The sequence below is a fragment of the Chanodichthys erythropterus genome, chromosome 2, assembly GCF_024489055.1.
Source record: "Chanodichthys erythropterus isolate Z2021 chromosome 2, ASM2448905v1, whole genome shotgun sequence".
Lineage (NCBI taxonomy): Eukaryota > Metazoa > Chordata > Actinopteri > Cypriniformes > Xenocyprididae > Chanodichthys > Chanodichthys erythropterus.
The window spans coordinates 19,877,971-19,901,405 of record NC_090222.1 but is presented as its reverse complement, the minus strand read 5'-3'; the positions used below and the strand labels follow the sequence as shown (position 1 = coordinate 19,901,405).

Genomic DNA, 23,435 nt, shown 5'->3' with positions numbered 1-23,435 from the left:
TGAACACTGGCTGGATATGTACAAGCTCAAAAATTGATTTTGGATAATTTTTAACCAAAAAAAAGTTAAGGACTGCAGCTTAAAGACTTATCTCTATTCCTTTGTAATAGTTTGTCGCAGCAGCTTTTTGAATAGGTTTTAAGAGAAAACTTTAAGAACTTGTACTGCTATTTAGGAGAACTCTTAGTGGTAAGATATGTTTTGTGTATACGGCCCCAGACTATCATCTTTGGTCTTATTTTTTTTAAATATACCATATTATATTTGGCAGGCAACTATAGTACTTCTAAAATGTTTTCCATTGTTTTAAACCACAGGAGAAGACCATCATTGCACCTGGACATTTCATCTTAAATCATTCATATTTTTATTTCTAAATATGCACACATTCACCTTTCACATACCTGATATGCATATTTGTGCATTTCTAATTATTGAGGGGACTTGGCCAACTCTATATGGTGGTTACGGTCCTGTTATAGCATTAGCTCTATTATCTATTTATATTTAGCATGTCAGGGTTTTATAGCTTGTAGAATTTAGTTTGCCTTTTTAATTAAACTGATCATGACTAACCTAATGAACAGCTGAAATTATATTATTTGGTTATATATTATAGAACTATATATTTATACATAAATAATACATATGACATATTTTGTGTTTGTTATGCAAACAGACACATGTTCAGTATGTATAACTGTATACGTGTGTATGCAAGTAACTATATATAAATAACTGTAAAATATTATATTTAAATTATAGTATAACTTAATACATGTAACTATATTATTCATATTGTAAATATACTTATTAATGGTCCAGTCGGTTTGTGGGAAAGGAACTAAGTTGATTGCATGGCACTATAGTGAGCATAAGAGTAACTGCATGACCTGGGCATGTATTTTGTACATTCCTGCTGTGGAAGCAAAATGAAATGCTGTTCTAGTGAGTACACACATCTAATGCAGTACTTGTTTAATCCCACTGCTTTAAACCTGGCCTCAGTTATTAACATACACGTTAACAATAATAATAATAATAATAATAATGTAGTAAATCCACATTCATTAAACCTACATTAAAGGGGTGTGGGGGAGGAGTCACATGAAAATGGTCCCTATATGTGCCATGTTGTCTGCTGATAAAGTACTTTCCTCCCTGTACTGTTGATTGATTTATATTGATACAGTGTCCACTATTACTTTGTGGCAAATGAAACTGGCACTGCTAGATTTGATCAGATTTGTATCAAAGCATTATACATTTCATGATATGCAATGATAATAATATTTGTTTAACTGTTGAATTTCACAGCATCGCTATACTCTTTGTATTGACTTGACTTGTATTTACCTTTTAAGCACTTAAATCCCTGCTGTCCAGGTGCAAAAGCTTGTTGGGGGAATTTGTCAATAAAACATTATAAGTACATAATGATGAGTAGCTGATTTATTTCTCTACACCTCAGATAATTTAAAGTAGTTCAGCAACTTAGAAGAAAAGAGCAGAACTGTGATGGTCATATAGACTGATGATGACGCATATAAGATATGAGTCAGTCAAGTCTGTAACTCATTATGTCATCTGACATAGCTAATCTCACAAATATGCACACGAGTGGGGGGGCACTACAGCCAATCACATGCCAGTATAAAATCACCCCATGTCACCTCAGCTATCGCAGAACAGGAAATGATGCAAGGAGTTAACTATAATTACACCTGGGTGCAGCATTGTCTTCCAAAACAAATTACGCCACTCTCTATGTTCTCCTCAAGCCAAAAACTCACTGTCTGGGGCTCTGACAACAATATGGTACTCAACTGCTCAAAAACAAAGGAGGTGGTGGTAGAATTTTAGGAGCAAGAGGAAGGAACCTGCCCCTCTACATCAAAGGGTCAGTGATTTTAAATTCCTAGAACCATGCATCTCTCAGGACCTCACAAAGCTGCACTATGGCTGATAAACAGGCTCTGGAGAGAGTCAGGAAGTCAGCACAGAACATTATAAGGATACCGCTTCCTTCACTGACTGATATATACAGAGCCAGATGTCTGTGTTGTATAGCACGCAATTCAGGGCTCTTCTCATCCAGGAAATAGTTTGTTTACACTGGTGCCTTCTGGGAGACACTATAAGTCCATTCAGGCCCACACCTCTATAGACTTATGAACAGTTTTTGTCCAAGTGCCATAAGAGAACTAAATTCATAATTAGTAAATACACTATATATTATTGCCGCTATGTCAAGTTTGTTGCACACCCCTCCCAACAGAAGATTTGAAAACAGAAGCGAACATCACAGGTGTAAAATAAATGTAAATGTTCTTGATTTTTAAGTGCTGATGATGACTTCAGTTAGGTCATCAAAAATTATAAAAAAACAGAATTAACATTTAATTGACTTTAAGCACTTGTTTCTATAGAGTGGTGCAGGAATGACGTCACTAGGCCAATCTGAAAGTTAGTGGCACACAGGTTCCCTCGATCGAAAGCCTATATGCATTTTTCCTATAGACTTTTGGAAAATCACAAAAAATAAGCTCTGTGTTTAACAAAGGGTTGTGATACTTTCACATTTTGTCCATCAAGATAATTTTCACAGATGAATATAACTTTTATGAAGTTTGAAGCCTAAATGCAGTCACCAGAAGTAAAAAGCTAAAGGTAGGCTATAACGAACTATATCACGGTTGCTCGGCTTCAACATCACCATCACTAAGCTTCTGACAGCTCTTTTGGTTTTTATCTGAAAACATTATCCCAGCACGTTTGAGTTAGAATAGTTTATAAAAGTACAATTATGAGTATAATGAAGCTGTAAAAGCAGACTGAGCTTACATTCTCAGAGTGATGACGTTTAATGTTCTCGACTGCCTATGTAGTCCCATTTAGCCACTTGTTAGCAACCGCCTTTTTCAAGACACATAACAGCTTAAAAAAAATCATAGTAATACTGATGCATTTTACGTCGTAGAATAAAACGTGAAACTGTCTTGAGCTTGCATTCCACACAGACCTTATTTTAGTCATTTAACCAAAATCCCATTCAAAAAAACCATTGACCTCGGGGCGATGGAACCGTAAGTGCTAAAATGCTAACTCACTTCCGCATTTTGGCTTACAAAGTGATGTCATACCTGCACCACTCTATTGTCTTGATTACACAACACTTTTCAGCTTACAGTTTACAGTAGCCTACATGAATACGTACAGATTTCACAATCAGTCATTAAGACAGTCCCTTTAAGACAAGTAATTCCACTCAGCGGCCATCTTTGAAATGACTCTTGTGCATCCAAGAGCAGCTCCTATCTTTTTGAATGGGGAAACATTAAATTCTCCCAAACTGTTCACTAAGCTTACGATTATATTTAATTTTTAAAAACACAAATGAAATCTGACTACAGTTTTATAAAGCTTGTTTCTTATATTCAAATAAATTCATGAGCAGGAACTGCCTGTTTCTATAGCAACCAGAGCTTCTAAAGGCAGCTGCAGTGATGCCATGACTTTACTAATCAACGATTGGCTCCTTCATTTAGAAGGCGGGGCTTATTCGACATATTGGGTGTTGCACTTTCTCCCATCATAAATAATAGGAGTGCATCGTCTTCCTATATATGAAGTTTTTGCTAATAATGATTACTCATTTTAAATAAAAATGTCATGCATTTAGTTTGTATTTTTCAACTGAGCTTAAACTTTTTTTTTTTTTACTTAAACAACAGATATATCCACTGACCTGTTAAGAATGCACAGACATTTGCTGTGATGTTGAATACTTGAATACACTGGTTTGTCAAGTCAGATATTCAATAAAATGCATACTGCCTTACCAAGCTGGTGTTCATTTTCAGAAGTCCTCGGTTTTCTTTATCCAAACAGCATATAATCCACAGTTCAGAAAAGTTGGATAACCTTGCTTGAAAAATTTTCAGCTGAAGTAAACTGCTGTCAGGGTTCAAAGTCCAACTGTGAACCAATAAGTGCATTTCTGGAAGTAAAACATGAATGAATAGATTAGCCTACAGCAAAGGAGAAGTAATTGTTTTTACTGTCCTGTAGAGTTTTGCAAACACACCCAAACTGATTAAGCTCTTTGTGTTTACTAGAAAGCTACAGACAGGTCACCTGGGTGAGAACGCCTGGCCTAAGAGAACAGAAATCTGTAGCAATTGTTCATCATCCACAATATATTTTCTGGTTCATTCTGAGACTTTATAACAAAAGTTAAATAGAATTACTATCGCCACATGTTCACTGACAATAGTTTATTTTTAACAACACACAAGTATTATCATCACTCTTGATCACCTGATGCCAGTCACTCTAATGCACACGTATGGAAGTATGAATGTTTGTGACTGAAGGTCTTTTAACATATTTTGTTTAGTAGGAGACCAGAATGTCCATAAAAATGCTAAATCTTACTTGTTACCGTCACCCTATGCAGCCAGTGGCAGGTACTTTCCAGTTGTTTTAAAGACACACACCCATGCACACACACAAACACACACACACACACACATAACATGACCAAACAATTTGAGATAATTATCACAGTTTTGCATTTGGATGTTGTATGTATATTTTTTTATAGCAAATTATATTAAAGATAGATGTTTATACATCAGACTTTAATATATGTTTGTTTCCTTTTCTTATGATCTGCTTTTGTTGTTCATTAGAGTTGTTTAAATCCAAAGTAGTTACTTTACAAATTACAGTTCCCTTAAGACCCATTTGAGAAATGTGTTTGCCATGAGTATAGTGACAAAAATCATAATATTTAAATTCTGCCACATGGTTCACTGATTCCTTTGACTGTATGTCTAATTGACAAAATACCTAACAATTGTTCAACAATCAAGAAAAGAAATTGTGATGGCATAATAGATAAGGTAATATGAGTGTGAATTACTAACATTATGAAGGAGTAACCTGAAGCAGAATAGAACATATTTAGTTTCTTTACAGACATTCAATCTGTGAATAACATAATTGTGCAGCGCTTTCTATAATTATTATTATCTTTTGAGTATGTTACCAGATATATCAAATTTATAGATGTGAGAAGACATATAGTTGATAAAATAAGATAATTGGGAATCCTTTCATATGTTGGGAAGATGATAATTTTCCTATATCTCATTTCTTTTACATTCAAACAAACAAAGTACCACAAACAAAACTCTCTAAAATAGCTATAACATGAACAACTAAATGCTGGATTTCAGAATGTTTGAATAGTTTATATTCACGACAGTCATTGTTACTGTCTTTGTGAAAGGCTTTATTTCCCAGCAGACCAGAGATTCAGCAGAAGTCTGAGTAGATTTAGACATCTGATTTGCCAAGATGTTTCCAGTTATACATCAGACGTTTAGTGAACTGAGTGTTGGCGATACATGGGTTGTGACATTGAGGCTGAGGGTGGCCTCATCTGACCCCTATGCTGATTTGACCAGACAAGCTGAATGGTTTGGTGTCATGACAACCATATTCAGTCTCTCTATTCCTTTAATAAAAATAGGCTACATTCTTTCTTGACTTTCCTTGTGTCTCAATCAGCTCCCTAGTTCCCTAGGTTGTGAATCAGTATATAATGAAAGTGAATGTGGCTGATACCCTCATCAGTGCCCTGACTACTGAACTAGGGAGCTGACTGAGACACAGGTATGTCTGGGGATTTTGTTTTCCCCTGCCCCTCCTCCTGTGACTTTCTCTGCATGCCAGAAGAAAACAGGCCTAATGACACACCTTTTATGAACAAAACAAATGTACTGTAACTGTTTAATGATGTAAGATGTGAAACAAAACATGCTCATAACTATATTTTGTCAATGGCAATTTGTAGCCTGCTAATGCCTTTATAGATTATTATAAATTATTAATAAAACTATTATTAAAAGAAATGTCTTGGTGTTTGATAATCGAAAAGTCTTTTCAGTATCACAAAGAACATCAAAAGAAGAATGCCAATGACTTTTTTTGTGACTGGGAGGTCTCTGTTTTTGTCTTAAGATTTATTTTACTTCGTAGTTAGTTTTTAATAATAGTCACCGGATAGCAGCACTCCTGTGGGTAATTGTGTTTTCTATGAGAGGCAGTGGCTGGAAATCGCGTTGTTATCTTTCTAATATCATCAACTCGGCAAACTGTGCTTTCAAAATGAAATTGTCTTTAAAAATGATGCAGTGACGCGCAGTGGGTGTTACAGGAAATCAAAAACCGAGCAGTGCAGCCGGCTATTTCAGCAGGAAAGCAGAGCTATTTGCCCTATCCACAGTGCTACCAACATCATCATGCCGAGCGCTCTGTTGTTTCTTTTATTGTTTCCGAATCCGTGGTTTTGTCTTATCGAGGGAAAATCACTCGAAGGTAAGATAGCTATATTTTCCATTTTATTTCATTTTCTAAGATATCGTTGTTAACGAAATGTATTTTAAAATGACGATTGAAGGCCGCTAAAGAAAGAAAACAGGCATAGCCATTTACGAGTTAATAAAGTCCTCATATGACGTCGTATAAAATGTATTTTACTTTGTTAAAATGAGCTCATGACATTCTGAGTAAGTGTCGATTCAAAAGCCACAGAATTGAATGAGTAGTCCACTGCCCACATGTGCTGATGCTAAATTCCAAAACCTGTTTTAATGCTGGAAACACGATCGTTTTGACTAATTTGATGGATTTCATCGCAGCAGATGAAACGTGTGTTGGGATGCGGAGAGAAGATCACTCCTACGACTTCGATCTGCCCGAAGCCGTGACCGTGAACGTGCAAAAGGAGAAATGTGATCTAGAGTGGACCATTGATGTAAGTAACTTATTCTCCACTTACAGGCCATTAAGCATTTTAATTTATTTTTAACCTTAAATGTAATGAATAATTAACAGAGAAATAAAATGTCACCAGGGTACAACGGGCGAAAGGCACTTCATAGCATTTTTATTTTATTTTATTTTTTCTCAGAAAACGCTACAGCAACAAAAAGGTGCTTTTTTAAAAGTCGGTTCATAATGTAATAATTTTCTCAAAACGTAATAAAATTTTTAGCTCATAATGTATTTTTTACATTTGTGAAATGTATTGCATTATAAACTCACCCAAAACATTTCATATTTTCATAATTGTATAACTTTTAAAACAGGTAGGCTATTCCCCTTACAGTAGCCTACATTTTTAAAAATCTAAATCCAGTCTTAAACTACCTCCGAAAATCAACATTTAAATATTCATGCCATTCTTATTATTATTCTCATACTCATATTTTTATTAAATATAAAGCATTGGTATTCCTTTACAGTACATTTTAAAAATATAAATCGAGTCTTAACCTGCATATCCGGATTACTGATACTACTGCTAAAACTAATATTATTATTATCATAACTGCTACTTCTTCTTGTACACATATACTGTTAAATGACGGTGTTAAATACCAACACTGTGTAAAAATGTTGTTAAAAAAAACAAAAACAAACCACATTATCAATAGCCTATAGCAATGAGGTGTGTGTGTGTTTGTGGGTGTGTGTGTGTGTGTGTGTGTGTGTGTGTTTTGCATTCCGCAGGTAAGACTGGATTTAGATTTTTAATACTGTAAGGGAATACTAATGTTTTTTATGTTTTAAAAGCTATAAAATTATGAAAATATGACGTGTTTGGTGAGTTTACAATGTAATTAATTTTGTCATGTAAAAAATGTTATTATGAGTTTAAGATTTTATTACGATTTGAGAAAATTATTACATTATGAACATTTTATTACATGAATAATGTAATACTTATTACAATAAAAGCAGTTTTTACATTATGTTGGATCTGATTTATCAAATGACAACAGGCCTAGACTGGTAATCTGGCATACCGGGCAAATGCCCGGTGGGCCGACGCACTTGAGGGCGGGGCCGCTATATGATATAATTTTTTTCAATAAACATAAAATTGGCCAACGACCGGCCCATAAAGCAGGGACAGCGGCCCATTGGTTCATTTTCCATACTGACACTGGGCTGGCCCAATTACATCTCTTAACAGACTCCACCCCTTCCCCTCTGTTTCGCCAGAACATCTGTGGATTAGGAGGATGGAGAAACAAAAGTGCAAGTGCAAGGGGGGTGCGGAGAAGTTGCGGGCAAAAAATTAAAAAATTTAGAGGTTGATGCCTCAACGTGCAAAAATTACTGGCATGTTTAGTGCGGTTACTGTAGCTTCAGTTTCCAAACCTACAGTACCTGACGTGCAAAAACAGGTGAACATAGAAGAACATGGAGGAGACCTGTAAGGCAGAGGAGCAGCAGGTGTCTGACAGTGAAGCCAATGAGGGACAGAGTAAGCAGGAGAGTATAATAGAAGCGGTAAGCAGAGTAGTTACATGATTAACAGCGATGGACTCATGATGCGACGACGACGATGATACTTAAATGAATGAATATTATAAGACAACATTATCGTCGACGTTATTATAAAGCCAGACTGTCACCTACTGCACTGGTCACTCAGTCAGCCAAAGTCAAATAGCACAGCAAAAGTTATTTTGCACTGTTTTTTGTAGCAGTGCCCTTGTAGAAAAAAAAAAAAAAAAAAATCAGGTTATTATTATAGTGTAATATTATAGCTGTTAGTCGTGGTGATGGTCTACTAGATCTCACTTTTCAGCTAAAAAGTAAGCTATGTTTTGTAGCTCTTGTACCCTATTACTCTGGTATGAACACTTGGTTGATTATGCAATTGAATAACATGAATATCATTTTATAAGGACGTTTTATAAGGAGTCATTTGGTAGTATAGTTTTCTTTTTCATTGTTTTTAAAGGGGAGTATCTAAACAATGAGAGGTAAATGTTTGACACTTAAACAGGGGTTTGTGCTCTTTAAAACAAAGTATATTTGTAATTGTAAATTATAGTTTTCTGCTGTCTGTTTCATTGAAAAAAAAATTATTTATAGAATTATCAGTATTCTACATCCACGTTCTAAGGGTTAACTAGCTTTTATATCATGGAACACAATGACCATCTAGAAATCCTACTCTTACTAAGTGTACTTTTAATAACTCTACCAATTAATTGTAATACTCTGGTGGGTGGTGTCCGACCGATTGTGGTTCCGGTCTGAGCAAAAATGCCAGGGCCATTTTTTTGTCCCAGTCCAGCCCTGAATGACAAACTTTTTAGTTTATTTGAAAATGCATGGAATGATATTCCGGAAAATATTCTAAAGGAACTGCAAATTGACGCATACGTCGTGACAATCCAAAAGCAACTGCAAATCGCGCATTTGTGTTTCCATTTTCTTTTCCCTGTGTAGGCCTAAAATTTCAAATGGAAACAAAAAGTCCATTTGCAAATGTATTTCCAATATCTTACGAGTTATGGCCCTGTCATTTTAAAATAGGCTAGCAAAAGAAAATCACCCATTTGCTATTTCCTTCCTCCGCGTCCTGTCTCCCTCACAAAATTCAAATGGGATCAGCCCATTTGCACTTGCGATGTCTAACAGTCAGCTGTTAATCAATGGTGCCCTCTAGTGGTGGAAAACGAAGTTTTATTGTTATTCATTCCTGCCAGAAAATTGCATGTGGCAATTTATATAGGCAGCTTGGAGTAAAAAAAAAAAAACTCTAAAGAGCTAAATATATTTATAGGAGCAGGGCCTTTTCGCTCTGTTGTACCCTGCATGTTCTAATTTTCATTGATGCTATTTGTCATTGATTGTTCAATGAATTTGTTTTGCCTTGTCTTGTATCAGAGACAATAGTCAAAAGTAGAAAACAGTGTTGTTTATGTTTGCAATGGTCCCCTAGCAGTCCTTCACAGCATTCCTGGATGGAAATTCTACACACTTTGCTCTTCCCTTCAAAAAAGTAACTCGCCGTGGAATCACAGTGAATTACTGTCCAGTTTCAGCCATATTCCATGCCAGTTGTCCTGTGAGTTCAGTAACAATTATTCATCTGCTCAGAATATTTTTTACTGCTTTATATTTAAAGGATTGTATTTACAAATCAAATGCTTTTTGATTCTCTTGTAGATTTACACCAAGGAGCTCACATGTTCTTGTGAGTAGTGTTTCTTTTTGCTGTCTCTAACAGAAGCTATAACAACAATATTGCAAGATTACAATGGCATCCAATTCTGTGTTATATCAGGTACGAATTCTACCGACAACAATCCAGTTTTTAACACATCTCAGCCATTTGGAGGTAAACAATATTTTTTTTGCAACACTTTAAAAATGACTGAGATAAAAAGGCGTAGAACACATACGTTTTTTTTTTTTCTTTCTTTCTTCTTCTTTGCACAGCACATGTACCTTTGTTTTGGCAATAAAGAATTTGAAAAATGTAGGAAATGGTGGTAGGGATATAGTACTGCATATCAACATGTTATACAGGGAGCTTTTATAAATCCATGTAATGATATTTTGTAATATAATTGCATTTACAGATCTATCATCCTCTGGTTCGTCAAAGAGACAGCACTGTAAGTAAAGTCTGTAAAACATCCATAATGAATGACTAAATAACCAGCATTTAGAAAAGTGATGAGGCAATATTTTTTACTACTGTCTGGCAAAAATGTAGCCACAAAACATGTCCAGTTTAGAGAAAAATAAGGATGATCAATCATTTTACCACCAAGTTTGCCTGCTTAACAAGTTTAATGAAAATCACACACACACACACACACACACACACACACACACACACACACACACACACACACACACACACACACACACTGTTTCTTACCAGACACAACTGACTTTGTTATGGTTGAAGTTCGTAAATTCCAGTAATAATTTTCCTCATCTCATTGCAGGTAAGTTTGTAAAACAACAAAATACAAAATGAATGTGAAGTTCCCTCTAGATTTGCTGAAACTTGCACAAATACAACTTGTTCCTGTTGTGCAAGTTTACAAAAAGCCACTCCCCCAAAAAAACGGCCAGTTCGTGTCAAAAAGTGAAGCAATCTAAGAGATAATCCAACTTGCATTTCAAGTACGACCAAAAACAACTGCACTGAACTATGAATTATCTTTGGAACCTTTTAAAAGTATAAACAAGAAATGATTTATTGGTTGGTTCAGAGGTTTTGGAAACTGGAGATGGTGAGGGAATGCAGTACAAGTGGTAGCAATTAGTAATCAGGGCTGCGTTTCCCAAAAGCATCGTAAGCTTAAAGGAACATGCCACTTTTTTTGAAAATAGGCTCATTTTCCAACTCCCCTAGAGTTAAACAGTTGAGTTTTACCGTTTTCGAATCCATTCAGCCGATCTCCGGTTCTGGCGGTACCACTTTTAGCATAGCTTAGCATAGTTCATTGAATCTGATTAGACCGTTAGCATCTCGCTTAAAAATGACCAAAGAGTTTTGATATTTTTCCTATTTAAAACTTGACTCTTCTGTAGTTACATCGTGTACTAAGACCGGCGGAAAATAAAAAGTTGTGATTTTCTAGGCTGATATGGCTAGGAACTATACTCTCATTCAGGCGTAATAATCAAGGAACTTTGCTGCCGTTCCATGGCTGCAGCAGTGCAATGATATTACGCAGCGCCCGTGAGCCCCTGCTTGGTAAAACTCAACTGTTTAACTCTAGGGGAGTTGGAAAATGAGCCTATTTTCAAAAAAAGTGGAGTGTTCCATTAAGTTGACTTAGGCTTCAACTTAGGCTTACGATGCTTTTGGGAAACGCTGCCCTGTATAGTAGCATTATATTTAATATCATCTATTATTATTATCATTATCATCATCATCAGATAATTCTTGGAATTATTAGTATTATTAGTTAATATTAATTAAGTATATTTGTTTTGAAAATAATTTATCTTAAAGTGTCATGAAACCAGTGTATTGTTTGTTGTGTAATTTTGGTGATTTTGGTTTTTCTTCTCTATAGATTGTGTCTTTGCTGTTGCTGCCATGTTTGCCATAAGCTTTGTTATTTTGGCTTTCTTCATCTGCAGGACGAACAGGTATTTAACACATTAATGCATAAAAACTAAATAACTACTTACAGCTATATCCGTTTATTAACTAAACACAATTAAATGACATTGTTTAATTTTCTAGCACTGCAAAATATGTTCCTACTAGAGCCTCAGCTGATGAACAAAACCATCCTGCTTAAGGAGAATTAACCTGGAGGCATCTGTACTACTTGCCCAACAAGCTACAATACATGACGTGGAGTCATAATGATACATTATCCTATATACAATTAATACACTATTATATAATATTATATTATATTATATTATATTATTCATTACAGGGCTCGACATTAACGCTTGTCCAAAACAAGTGGATTTTTTGAATGGGCAAGTGAAAGAGAATTTTATTTGCTTGACCAGGGCAGCGTTTCCCAAAAGCATCGTAAGCTTAAGTTGATCGTAGCTCCATTGGTTTCAATGGAGCTACGATCAACTTAAGCTTACGATGCTTTTGGGAAACGCTGCCCAGACAAGTAGCCTGATTAAAATGTCAATAATAATAATAATAATAACTATGAATCACCAAAACGCATGAATGATTCTGATTTTATTACATTTAGTGTAAATGGCAATCGATAAAAAGATAATAATAATATGTATAATGTACTGACGGTAACAATGTTGCCATTAAGGCTCGCACACCCTCTGGAGAGTAGGCTAAATGGAAACAAATGAGCGCAGCACACAAAAAGAAACTCAGTTAATATACTGCGATAAACATTCAAAATGTAAATTTTATATTTATAACATAAGATATGATACAGTTAAGCAACATCACGCAACTTCCTGATGGTATTCACGTTTGAAAATGCGACACCGATTTCATACCACAGTTAAGCAGTTGTTAATAATCACTTACATTTTAGAGGCAATATTGATTGTTTAAGTTCTATTTCAGCAGCGAAAATAGTTCCAAACAAATATTACAGCAGAACCATAGCGCATCTCACAGCAACACTCAACCTGTTTTCATTACTGAATGAATCAGCCGTTTGAACGAATCATTTGAATGAATGACTCAATTATTTAAGACAGTCAATTACCACCACCTAATGGTGCTTTAGTTTAATGTTTATCATTTTTTTATATTTAAAGGTGCCCTCGAATGAAAAATTGAATTTATCTTGGCATAGTTAAATAACAAGAGTTCAGTACATGGAAATGACATACAGTGAGTTTCAAACTCCATTGTTTCCTCCTTATATAAATCTCATTTTTTTTAAAAGACCTCCGAAGAACAGGCGAATCTCAACATAACACTGACTGTTACGTAACAGTCGGGGTGTACGCCCCAATATTTGCATATGCCAGCCCATGATGTTCCCAACATTATGAAAGGCATTAGACAAGGGCAGCCAGTAATGTCTGGATCAGCACAGGGGAATCAACAGACTAAGTAAGCAAGCAAGAACAATAGCGAAAAATGGCAGATGGAGCAATAATTACTGACATGATCCATGATATCATGATATTTTTAGTGATATTTGTAAATTGTCTTTCTAAATGTTTCGTTAGCATGTTGCTAATGTACTGTTAAATGTGGTTAAAGTTACCATTGTTTCTTACTGTATTCACGGAGACAAGAGCTATTTTCATTTTTAAACACTTGCAGTCTATAATTCATAAACAACTTCATTCTTTATAAATCTCTCCAACAGTGTAGCATTAGCCGTTAGCCACGGAGCAAAGCCTCAAATTCATTCAGAATCAAATGTAAACAATATAACAGTATACAATACTCACATAATCCGACACATACATGCCGCAAGCATGACGAACACTTTGTAAAGATCCATTTGAGGGTTATATTAGCTGTGTAAAGTTTGTTTATGCACTGTTCAAGGCAAGCGCGAGCTCCGTGGGCATCGAGCACGAGAATTAAAGGGCCAGTAGCCCTGAATCGTCTCATTTATAATGATGCCCCAAAAAATGAATAAAAAAAAAATCTATGGGGTATTTTGAGCTGAAACTTCACAGACACATTCAGGGGACAGCTTAGACTTATATTACATCTTTAAAAAAAAAAAAAAAAAAAAAAAAAAAAAAGTTCTAGGGCACCTTTAAAACAACATCATAACATTATTTAATGCAGTTGTAATTTTTCAGTGTAAATGATTTAATTTGATTGGTAACGGCCCTATAGTGTTTTATAGTGTTCTAAAATTTATTGCGATAAGAATAGAAATTATAAATTTATTATATAAGATTAGAAAAAAGCCATTTATAAAGGTAAAAAAAGCCCTCGGAATAAATATTACAAATATGCAGATTTAAATATGCTGATAAAACACTGATGAGAATATTGCTTTAGAATAAATTAGATTTACACAACCGGACATGCTATTTTTTTTACTCGGACAAGTGAATGACCGATTTCAAGCACATGACAAGGCTTAATGTGGAGCCCTGTATTATATTATATTAGTTTCATATTATAGTATGTTATATTATATTATATTATTAGATCAACAACACTGGGATTTCAAAACTGTCAGTATCACTCCGCTTATCTGTGTTTGTACGTTCCATTATTGGTGGAGATTTTACATTGACTTGGTTACACGCAGTGATGGTTGTGATGCATTAATAAGTAATTAATTACTGTAATTTAAGTAAATAAGTAATTAATTACTTTTCCATTGAAAAAAATAAAGTAAGCAATTACTCATAATTGAATTAGCTATTTCTGATTTAATTGCATTAAATAATGTTACAATAGTGGATTTAACATCTAATGATAATATGTATGTTTTTAATGTAAACTTCTCCATTTAAATACTTTGGTCAGTTCAAGAATAATTTATGCAATTTTATATTACTCATTTGAAAGAATTAAAAGAGCAGTTTCAAGTCTATCCTTGTATTTGTTCAACTGGTCATGGTTGAAATGGAATTTAGAAAGTAATCAGTAGTAATAAGTAATGCAATACTTTTTAGAGAGTAATTAAAAATCATATTATATTATATTATGAAGGCTAATATAAATGTTTTAAGTTTGTATTTCCCCCCAGAATGGCAGATGGCACCTAATTTACAATCTTTAGTTTGTGTTATGTGTGGAATATTCACAAGAGGTCACTGTTTGCACAGTTTTAGACTCGTTTTGCTCATGTGTTATTTGTTATCTTGTTTGTTTCTTACTGTACGTTAGTTCTGGGCAACCATTTTTCGACTGTCGTATTTGTTACTGTTGTCTTCTTCTGTAGCTATCATTTACTCTGGTTATTCTGAAACTGCCATTAAACTTTGTGAATGGTTCCTCTCAAGTCTCTGAATCTATTAAAGCTTGGATTTGTACGTGTGTGTGTGATCAAGAAGTGCTTTCAAGATTCAAGAACAGTTCTTTGAATTGAAAATAACGCGATAACACGACTCAGTATGTACAAAAAAAAATCTGCCAAATCCGCCTAATGTATGAAGCATGAATGTAACGTTACAGTTAGCATAACCAAGCGACAGTTCCTACAATAAACAGGAGAACATTTACGAAATGGTTACAAAAGACTAGCTATATAATACGTCTATCGTTAAATTAATAAAACATCACTTACCAGTGGGTCTCACATGCCATCAGTTTCAATTTGTATGCTGAAGAGATCAAAGAATGACTAATTTTGTATGTTTAGCAAGTCACTTCTTTATAGTAGACTTTTTTTTGTTTCCAGGACGCGTTGTTGTTGGGAGGGAATGCGTCATCCAATGAAATCATCCACTGAAAAACAACATAGTGCGAGTCACAAGTTCAATTAAATTAAAAAAAACAAAACAAAAGTAACACAACAGTGCGAGTCTCTTCTACAAATCGATGAATTATATATTAATGTATTATTTATTTATTCGCAAAAAACTGTAGACATAGCAAGTTCAACCAAATTAGAACAATCAAGTTTAAACGTTAAAATTAAATATTGTATAAATAAAATACAAGGTTAAAAAAAGGAAAATAAATAATACAGTCAGTGATTACTCTTTGAATTCAGAGCTTATTTAAATTATATTAGAATTAAAATTAATACATATAAGTCATGACATAAGTGTGTGTTGCTTAGCAACAGAATGCGTGAAACGTCAACATCAGGTGCTCGGGGACAGGAGCATAGACGCTACAGAGAGCTGTCATGGCGGAGAGAAACGCTCTGGAGAAACTCGATTTCGGCGCTTTAAGCCCCGAGCAGCAGGAGAAGCTGCATCAGTTCAAGGTAATTTTCTGCTGTTGAGTTATTCACAAGTGTGCAAATATTATTGGTCTACTAACTTACGTCGTGAAGTAGCCTACATGAGATTATGATATATTAAATAAAATGTATGGGAAATGTGATTGTTTTTGAAAAAGCAAATGTTTTGAAATTAAATGTATTACTCCAGATCAAGACGAGGATAGCTAATGAAAAATATTTAAGATCTCATCCAGAGGTGGAAATGTTACTGAGTGACTTCTTAAGGTAAGTCTTTATGCTTTATGATCATCATGATTATGCAGCACGTTTTGTACTGTTCATCTATGCCCTTCTGTCTCTAACAGGGAAGTGTTTCTGGAAAGGCCTACGGATATTCGTGAATTTGCAGCAGGTATATTTTTTCAACTGTCCCATGTAATAAAAGTATTACCTTACCTACTCTTATCTGACACGTTTGCAAACATTTTTGCAAATAACTTGGTTGGAAGTAGTCTCTTGATAACATTCAGAATGAGTTTTATGTATTAGATTTTTTTTTTCATCATGCCAATAGTCCGTTTCTCACATAGAATAATTTATTTTTCTTCAAAAACATTTGTTGAACTTTTATTACAACAGAAATTTCTCTTGAGCTAATGTAATTAAATATGTAATTACATCTTATTTGAGTTTATAATGATGATGATGATAATAGTACATTATCATTATTATGTGCACAATTATGTTAAATTATACTCTTAAATTAAAGGGTTAGTTCACCCAAAAATTAAATTTCCGTCATAAATTACTCACCCTCATGTCGTTCAAACCCATAAGACCTTTGTTCATCTTCTGAACACAAATTAAGATATTTTTGATGAAATCCGAGGTTATCTGGTCCACACATAAGCAGTAACGTCATTGCACTTTGACGTCCAGAAAGGTAGTAAAAAACAATTTGAACCGTTGTCAATACGAGGTAAAGGCTTCCTTGTTTACGTCCAAATGCCAGCTCAATATTGGCCGGATCCTGTGTCAGCATCACATGCATGCATCGTGCTGCTCACGTGTTCAGCTTCAGCCAATAATGAGCCGGCATTCGGACGTAAACAAGGAAACCTGCACTGAGTTCACTACATATGACAACGGTTCAAATTGTTGAATAAAGTCATTATTTTTGTTTTGTTTTTGCACACAAAAAGTATTCTCGTCGCATCATAACATTAAAGGGTTTTTTCACCCAAAAATGAAAATAATGTAATTTATTATTCACTCTCATGCCGTTCCACACCCGCAAGTCCTTCATTAATCTTCGGAACACAAATTCAGATATTTTTGTTGAAATCTGATGGCTCAGTGAGGCCATCAATGACATTTCCTCTCTCAAGATCCATTAATGTACTAAATACATATTTAAATCAGGTCATGTGAGTACAGTGGTTCAATATTAATATTATAAAGTGACAAGAATATTTTTGGTGCACCAAAAAATATTATTTAGTGATGGCCGATTTCGAAAATATTAAATAATATTAATATTGAACCACTGTACTCACATGAACTGATTTAAATATGTTTTTAGTACCTTTGTGGATCTTGAGAGAGAAAATGTCATTGCTCCCTATGCAGGCCTCACTGAGCCATTGGATTTCAACTAAAATATCTTAATTTGTGTTCCGAAGATTAACAAAGGTCTTACGGGTGTGGAACAGCATGAGGGTGAGTAATAAATGACAGAATTTCATTTTTGGGTGAACTAACCCTTTAAGGCCAACATCTCTCTCTCTCTCTCTCTCTCTCTCTCTCCCAGATCATTTCAGTGACCCAGGACTGTCAAAGAAAATTCAGGCTCAAATGAATATCCACAATAAGTGAAAAGTGTGGATTTGCATTTTTGTTTTTTTAATAAAAAATGATAAAATGTGTGTCTGTCATGATCCCTCCTTATACGCATAAAGTAACTGTGTTTGAAAGCGCCTTTGTTGTACCTCTCCATTATCAGCAACAATTATCGTGAATGCATCATGGGAGAGGACAGTCCAGGCTTGTTTGCTAAATGAGTCCACAGGGATGAAAGATGAAATGAATTGAACAGGTCTTTCTGTTCTGTACTTTAAGTACAACCCCAAATAGATATTTTGTAAAATGTTTGTGAGTTGTTAATTCCCTCTTTATTTTACTGACAAAAGTACAAAGAAGTGTATTTAACTTTAAGTGTATTTTGTAAATAAAAAGAAATTTGATGGCTGCAACCCACAAAGTTGGGACAGAGCCATGTTTACCACTGTGACACATCACCTTTCCTTTTAGTTACACTTTTTAAATGTTTGGGATATTAATTGTTGAAGTTTTGCAAGGGAAATTTTTGCCCAATCTCGCCTGATACAAGACAGCTGCTCAACAGTGTGGTCATTGATGTCTGATTCTCCTTTACATTATAGGCCACATATTTTCAGTAGGAGACAGATCTGGACTGTTAGGCAGACAGTCAAGCACATAGTGTCTACAGAACCACTCTGTTGTAGCACATGCTGAATGAGGCCTGGCATTGTCTTGCTTTCCAGGGAAGATGCCATCTTGATGTCATCTCATCTTTAGTTTTACCAAAGAATATACACTAACAAGAAGCAACACTCAATGGAATGTTTCATTGCTACACCGGAGCCCAGCAGCAGCCCTGCGTTTTTCGCCATTTTGTGGTCAAGGCAACTCGGCACTCCACTAATTTCTATGGCAATATCAGCTGCTTTGTTAAAAAAAAATTTACATTAAAGCTGAAATCCAACCTGAATGCAATCAAGACTATGTAAACAAAAAAACACAGCCACTGTGTCCAAAAGTGGCAATTAGGGGATAACAGACACAGCAATGCATCATGTTTTTTAAGATCATTATGTTTGTAGTGTGATCCAGGGGATTAAAACGTATTTCAGACCTAGTCGAGTAATTTACTATTACTATATTACTCCACTAGGTCTGCCTATATGTTTTAATCCCCTGGATCATGCTACAAACATGATGATCTTAACTTTATTAATTATTAATTTATTAATTTACTATTAGTAGTAAATATGTAAAGTTGCATAAAATTGAAATACTCAATAAAGTAGGCTAACTACGTTACCTCAGATGTGTAATAGTTGGATTCCACAGCACATAAAACATTTACTGTAGGAGTCAAAATGTAATAATAATAATAAAAAAAAATGTACTTAATTTGAGAAATGTTCTATTGCATTTCTGATTTGGCTGTGAGAGTCGCCGATTTTGGGTGCGTAAGATGTGATGCATTCTATTGTCCAGTTAGCATTTTCACCCCAAAATGGCTGCCGTGCTACCGAAGCACCACCTTGTGGCTGTTACCCAAAAAGTATCGCCTTCTGAGCACGCTATTTTTAAAGGCGCTTTAAGCGATCTCACACGTTTTTAGGCCAAAAATTTTTTTGATCACATACAGCAAACATCTCCTCACTATCCGGTAGCTGCCTGTCCCCTGAACACACTATAAAAAAACGCGGTCTCTGTAGTCGCCACAAGCTGCAAAAATGGACACAAAAGCAAACTGGTGCAGCCTGGATCATTGAACACAATAAACAGCGCCCAGCCAATAACCGACAAGCAGCGTCAATACGCAAGCTACTTGTATTTTAAATGCGCGTTCATGACTGTTTCAGGAAGCACGGAGGGGGGGAGGAGGAGGAGGGAGGGTCTAGCTAGCCTCTGTTTTGTTTGACAACACTTCGAACGTCAACAGGAAGTTACTCCGCTCAGGATCGATTAGAGAACCTTTAACACAGTAACATGATGGTTTCTCATGCAATGCCATCTGAGAGGTCAAAGGTCATGCACATTCAACAGAGGTTTCCTGCCTTGTATGTACTGAGATTTCTCTGGATTCCCTGAATCTTTTCACAATATTATGTATGATAGGTGGTAAAAGACCTAAATACTTTGCGATCTTGCACTGAGAAATGTGATTTTTTAATTTTTTGAGAATTCTTTCATCTCATGCCATTTTTGCAAAGCCAGAGTCTTGGAAGCAATGTTCCCTCTAATTCTTTTTCTCGCTGAGCAAAACTTTTGAACAGGTCTTGAACAGGTCTTGAAAGGTCTTTCTGTTGAGCACACATTTTGGCAACCTGAGCAAAAACATACTTTACATCAGACCTGTATAATCAATGTAAACACACAAAAAAAATGGTTTTATCAAGCAACTGTAACTTTAATGTGCCGTTTCTATTTTATATTTATATTTTTTTTATTAGGCTTACATTATAATATAATAAAATATAATATTTAAGTATTTAAACTGATATACAGTGTTATATCAGTTTAAATGCTTCCATTAGTTTTAATATATTATAAAGTAAAAAACAAAATGAAGCATTTAAACAGATCTGATAGCTAAATATTTTTAGGAAAAGTGAACATGTTAACTCTTTTATAGTTAGGCTATCTAAACATCCCTGAAACCCACACATCACCACCACACACAATAATCTATTTAAACTGAGGTGTATCACTGATGTATTTTGAGTTTTCCAGCTGTGGTGGGTGTGTAACTGTAAATGTCTCAGAGTTTTGTTAGCATTCTGTGCCCGTCATCCATTATCACCACTTTTCATTAAAACATTGACGTTTTATTTCACATTTCTTTTCGTTTCGCGTTGCCTCTCGTATTGAGGTATTTAGTCCGCAAACATTACAGTGTTCTTACCGCGACTGTTTTGGCTCAGGACCAGCCAGCTCACACGCGCTCAATCGTTCTCTTTTTATGAAACCTGTAAACCGCATTCACGGGTTCTAACTCTATAGCTACAATAACTCTATAGCGGTTGTCCAGAGCACTTCAATTATTTCTCATTTAAACTACTACAATCAAATGGATTTCCCCACTCATGATTTTCATGTCTGTTCTCTGCGTGGCAGTTATTTTTATTTTTTTTTATTTTTTTTATTTTTATTTCAGAAGGGAACATTGCTTAGAAGCTCCTTTTGTATCCAGTCACTCACCTAAGCCTACTACCAATTCATTTGCTTATTGTGGACTGTTTCAAAACAGTTTAACTTGGATATTCTATAGTCTTTTCACTTTTATTTTACTATTAATTTGGCCAGTGAAAACCATTTTTCTTTGTGCCTTTGTCAGTTAAGTAAAGGTTAAAACAAATTTAAAAATCACATATTCTTGATTTTATTACATTTTACAAAATGTCCCAACTTTGGGATTGTATGTAAAGACATACTGAGGCTGACACTAATGACTCACTAATTATTTCTATTACATATTACTTTGATTCTTTGCATAAACTGCTTGATAGAACATTTTAAATACTTGTTTTCATTCAGTTTTCATGGATTTGTCCTGAATTTGTATCGAATTTATCTTTGCATTCCCGCTTTGTGCCGTTTTTTACATTGGGCTGGTCAGTTTTATCTTTTTCATTTTACTGTTTACAGTTTGACTACCCAAGGGTGAACTATTGTGCAAGCGGCATGTTTCATTTTTGGATTTAACAAGTCATCAGGGACCTAATAAGTTATTGTTCATTCACATAGAAACATCTAATTGTCAATGTAACATTTGACTTTAGTATGGTACATGAAACTCATTAACCCCAAAAACCTAAATAATTAAGCATGTAAAAGCAGAAAGATATATGTCCAGTCTATTTTTTAAATAATTATCTCAACTGCTATAAGAAAAGTATGTGACTTTATGTCTGATTATTTAAAATCACATGATGGAAAGTCAAGTCTTACCCCCACAAATTCACAAATGCAATTTCATAGCTGTCACACCTGCACTGTACATCTAGATACTCTTCAATACCCTGGGGTGGGAGGGGTTGAGAAGACATGAGGGTGGAAAATCATGTTGTAATGAATCCAGTGTGCACCTGTTCAGCAGACTGTCAGCTTCAGTTATACTCGTGTCTCAAGATCTCAAATTCATCACTCACAGTGAGTACCTCCATCACATTCTTAGCCAATACTCTTAAACATCCTGGTTCCTAGTTTATTGCTTTAGCTTATTTCACTACTTTTATACTAATATCGGTGACACCCATGTTCACTGAAAGAGTTAATAATTAAAATTCATAAAAATAATACTATTTAAATGTTTTCTTTTTAGGTAAAGCTTGTGAATTTAAACATGACTCTTATGTGTATTATCAGATCTATAAGTGCATTTGTTAAAATATACTTCTATTATAAGGATTGTACATTTGTACATTGTAAAAGACACCAGGACCTATTGAGTGTCTGTTTTTACTTACTCTAACACCCCCGAAATTACCTCTGTTTGTATAACCTAATGTAGTCAGATTGATTCTGTTATATTAAATAATATTTCTGGATTAAATAATACCAGTTATTTTACATGTAACCACATGAAGTAGCCTACACTTTTATGAAACTTTGCATCCTTTTTTTATTACCGTACATTAAGGGAAGATTATTTAATAGACACAGACTTATCTTTTTAAACAGCATTTTTTTCGTGAGAACATAAATATTGACTCTAAGATAATTCCAGTAAACAGATGGAAAATGCATGAAAGGATATGTCATTTTAACAGTTAATTTACTATGAAGCAGAAATATGTCATTAATGTGGGCTCAGTTCATTCATTGAAAATATTCTTTGCAGCAACATAATGCTCTAGGGCCTAAACAAATAAGCTATTCAAATCAAAGGAAACCCAATCATCGGTAAAATTGTACTGATTTGCCTTGTCATACAGCTACTCTGGGTAAGACGTAAAGGCTGTTTTTCTCTAGCTGTATTCCAGTGAGAATGATCTCACACTGGCAGTATCCTTGCACTCGTCCTAAATCCTCACAGGTGTGAGAATGGTATATGCAGTACCTGAGAGTCAGTTAGCATGCCTACAATAACCATAGTGAGAACAACACATATACAACAGGGACCTTTAAAACAGGTGGAGACTGGTATGGTTCTGGTTTTTGCGTTAACATGTTAAATAATTACATAGTCTCCATTTAATTTTAATGTTGCCTACCTTTTATTTTGTATGTATTTTATTGCTATTCAAAAATCATGCCTATATATCCATTACATAAATGATTTGTGTATCTACAGTTTAATTTTTGTTCTTGCATGTTTAAATAATGCAAGCTATGCAAACATTAATGCAACTGAATGGAACTGTTTTGCATGTAATCAGATATGTCTGGATTGTCCACATGTGATTTACCCGTGTCCGATGATGACATTATAATAAAGCGATCGCTGATATC

At 34.8% G+C, this 23,435-nt stretch overlaps 2 protein-coding genes across 9 annotated transcripts in view; one reads left to right on the top strand and one right to left on the bottom strand.

Moving 5' to 3' along the window:
* Nucleotides 1–15,712, bottom strand: part of LOC137032574 (uncharacterized) — a 170,061-nt gene extending 154,349 nt beyond the window's left edge. For 2 of the 8 annotated variants that reach the window (XR_010896723.1, XR_010896724.1), the window contains exons 1-2: nucleotides 10,766–10,918; nucleotides 3,843–4,000 (exon numbers count right to left, since the gene is read on the bottom strand). The gene's annotated coding sequence lies outside the window, so the exon portion shown is untranslated. Of the gene's footprint in view, nucleotides 1–3,842; nucleotides 4,001–10,765; nucleotides 10,965–15,563 lie in introns of those variants that run through there. The other 6 variants (XR_010896716.1, XR_010896719.1, XR_010896717.1 and 3 more) reach the window with 6 other exon arrangements.
* Nucleotides 15,713–16,096: 384 nt separating this feature from the next.
* Nucleotides 16,097–18,113, top strand: LOC137026209 (RIIa domain-containing protein 1). The gene is made up of 4 exons (XM_067393474.1): nucleotides 16,097–16,211; nucleotides 16,378–16,454; nucleotides 16,535–16,581; nucleotides 17,980–18,113. Exons 1-4 carry the CDS (start codon nucleotides 16,131–16,133, stop codon nucleotides 18,042–18,044), a joined length of 270 nt encoding a protein of 89 aa, XP_067249575.1. The 5' UTR covers nucleotides 16,097–16,130; the 3' UTR covers nucleotides 18,045–18,113.
* The last annotated feature ends 5,322 nt before the right edge of the window (nucleotides 18,114–23,435 follow it).

Coding starts and splice junctions, on each gene's coding strand:
- LOC137026209 (XM_067393474.1), top strand. CDS start 16,131: ATGGCGGAGAGAAACGCTCTGGAGAAACTCGATTTCGGCGCTTTAAGC. Junction 16,212..16,377: donor AGAAGCTGCATCAGTTCAAG/GTAATTTTCTGC, acceptor GTATTACTCCAG/ATCAAGACGAGGATAGCTAA. Junction 16,455..16,534: donor TTACTGAGTGACTTCTTAAG/GTAAGTCTTTAT, acceptor TGTCTCTAACAG/GGAAGTGTTTCTGGAAAGGC.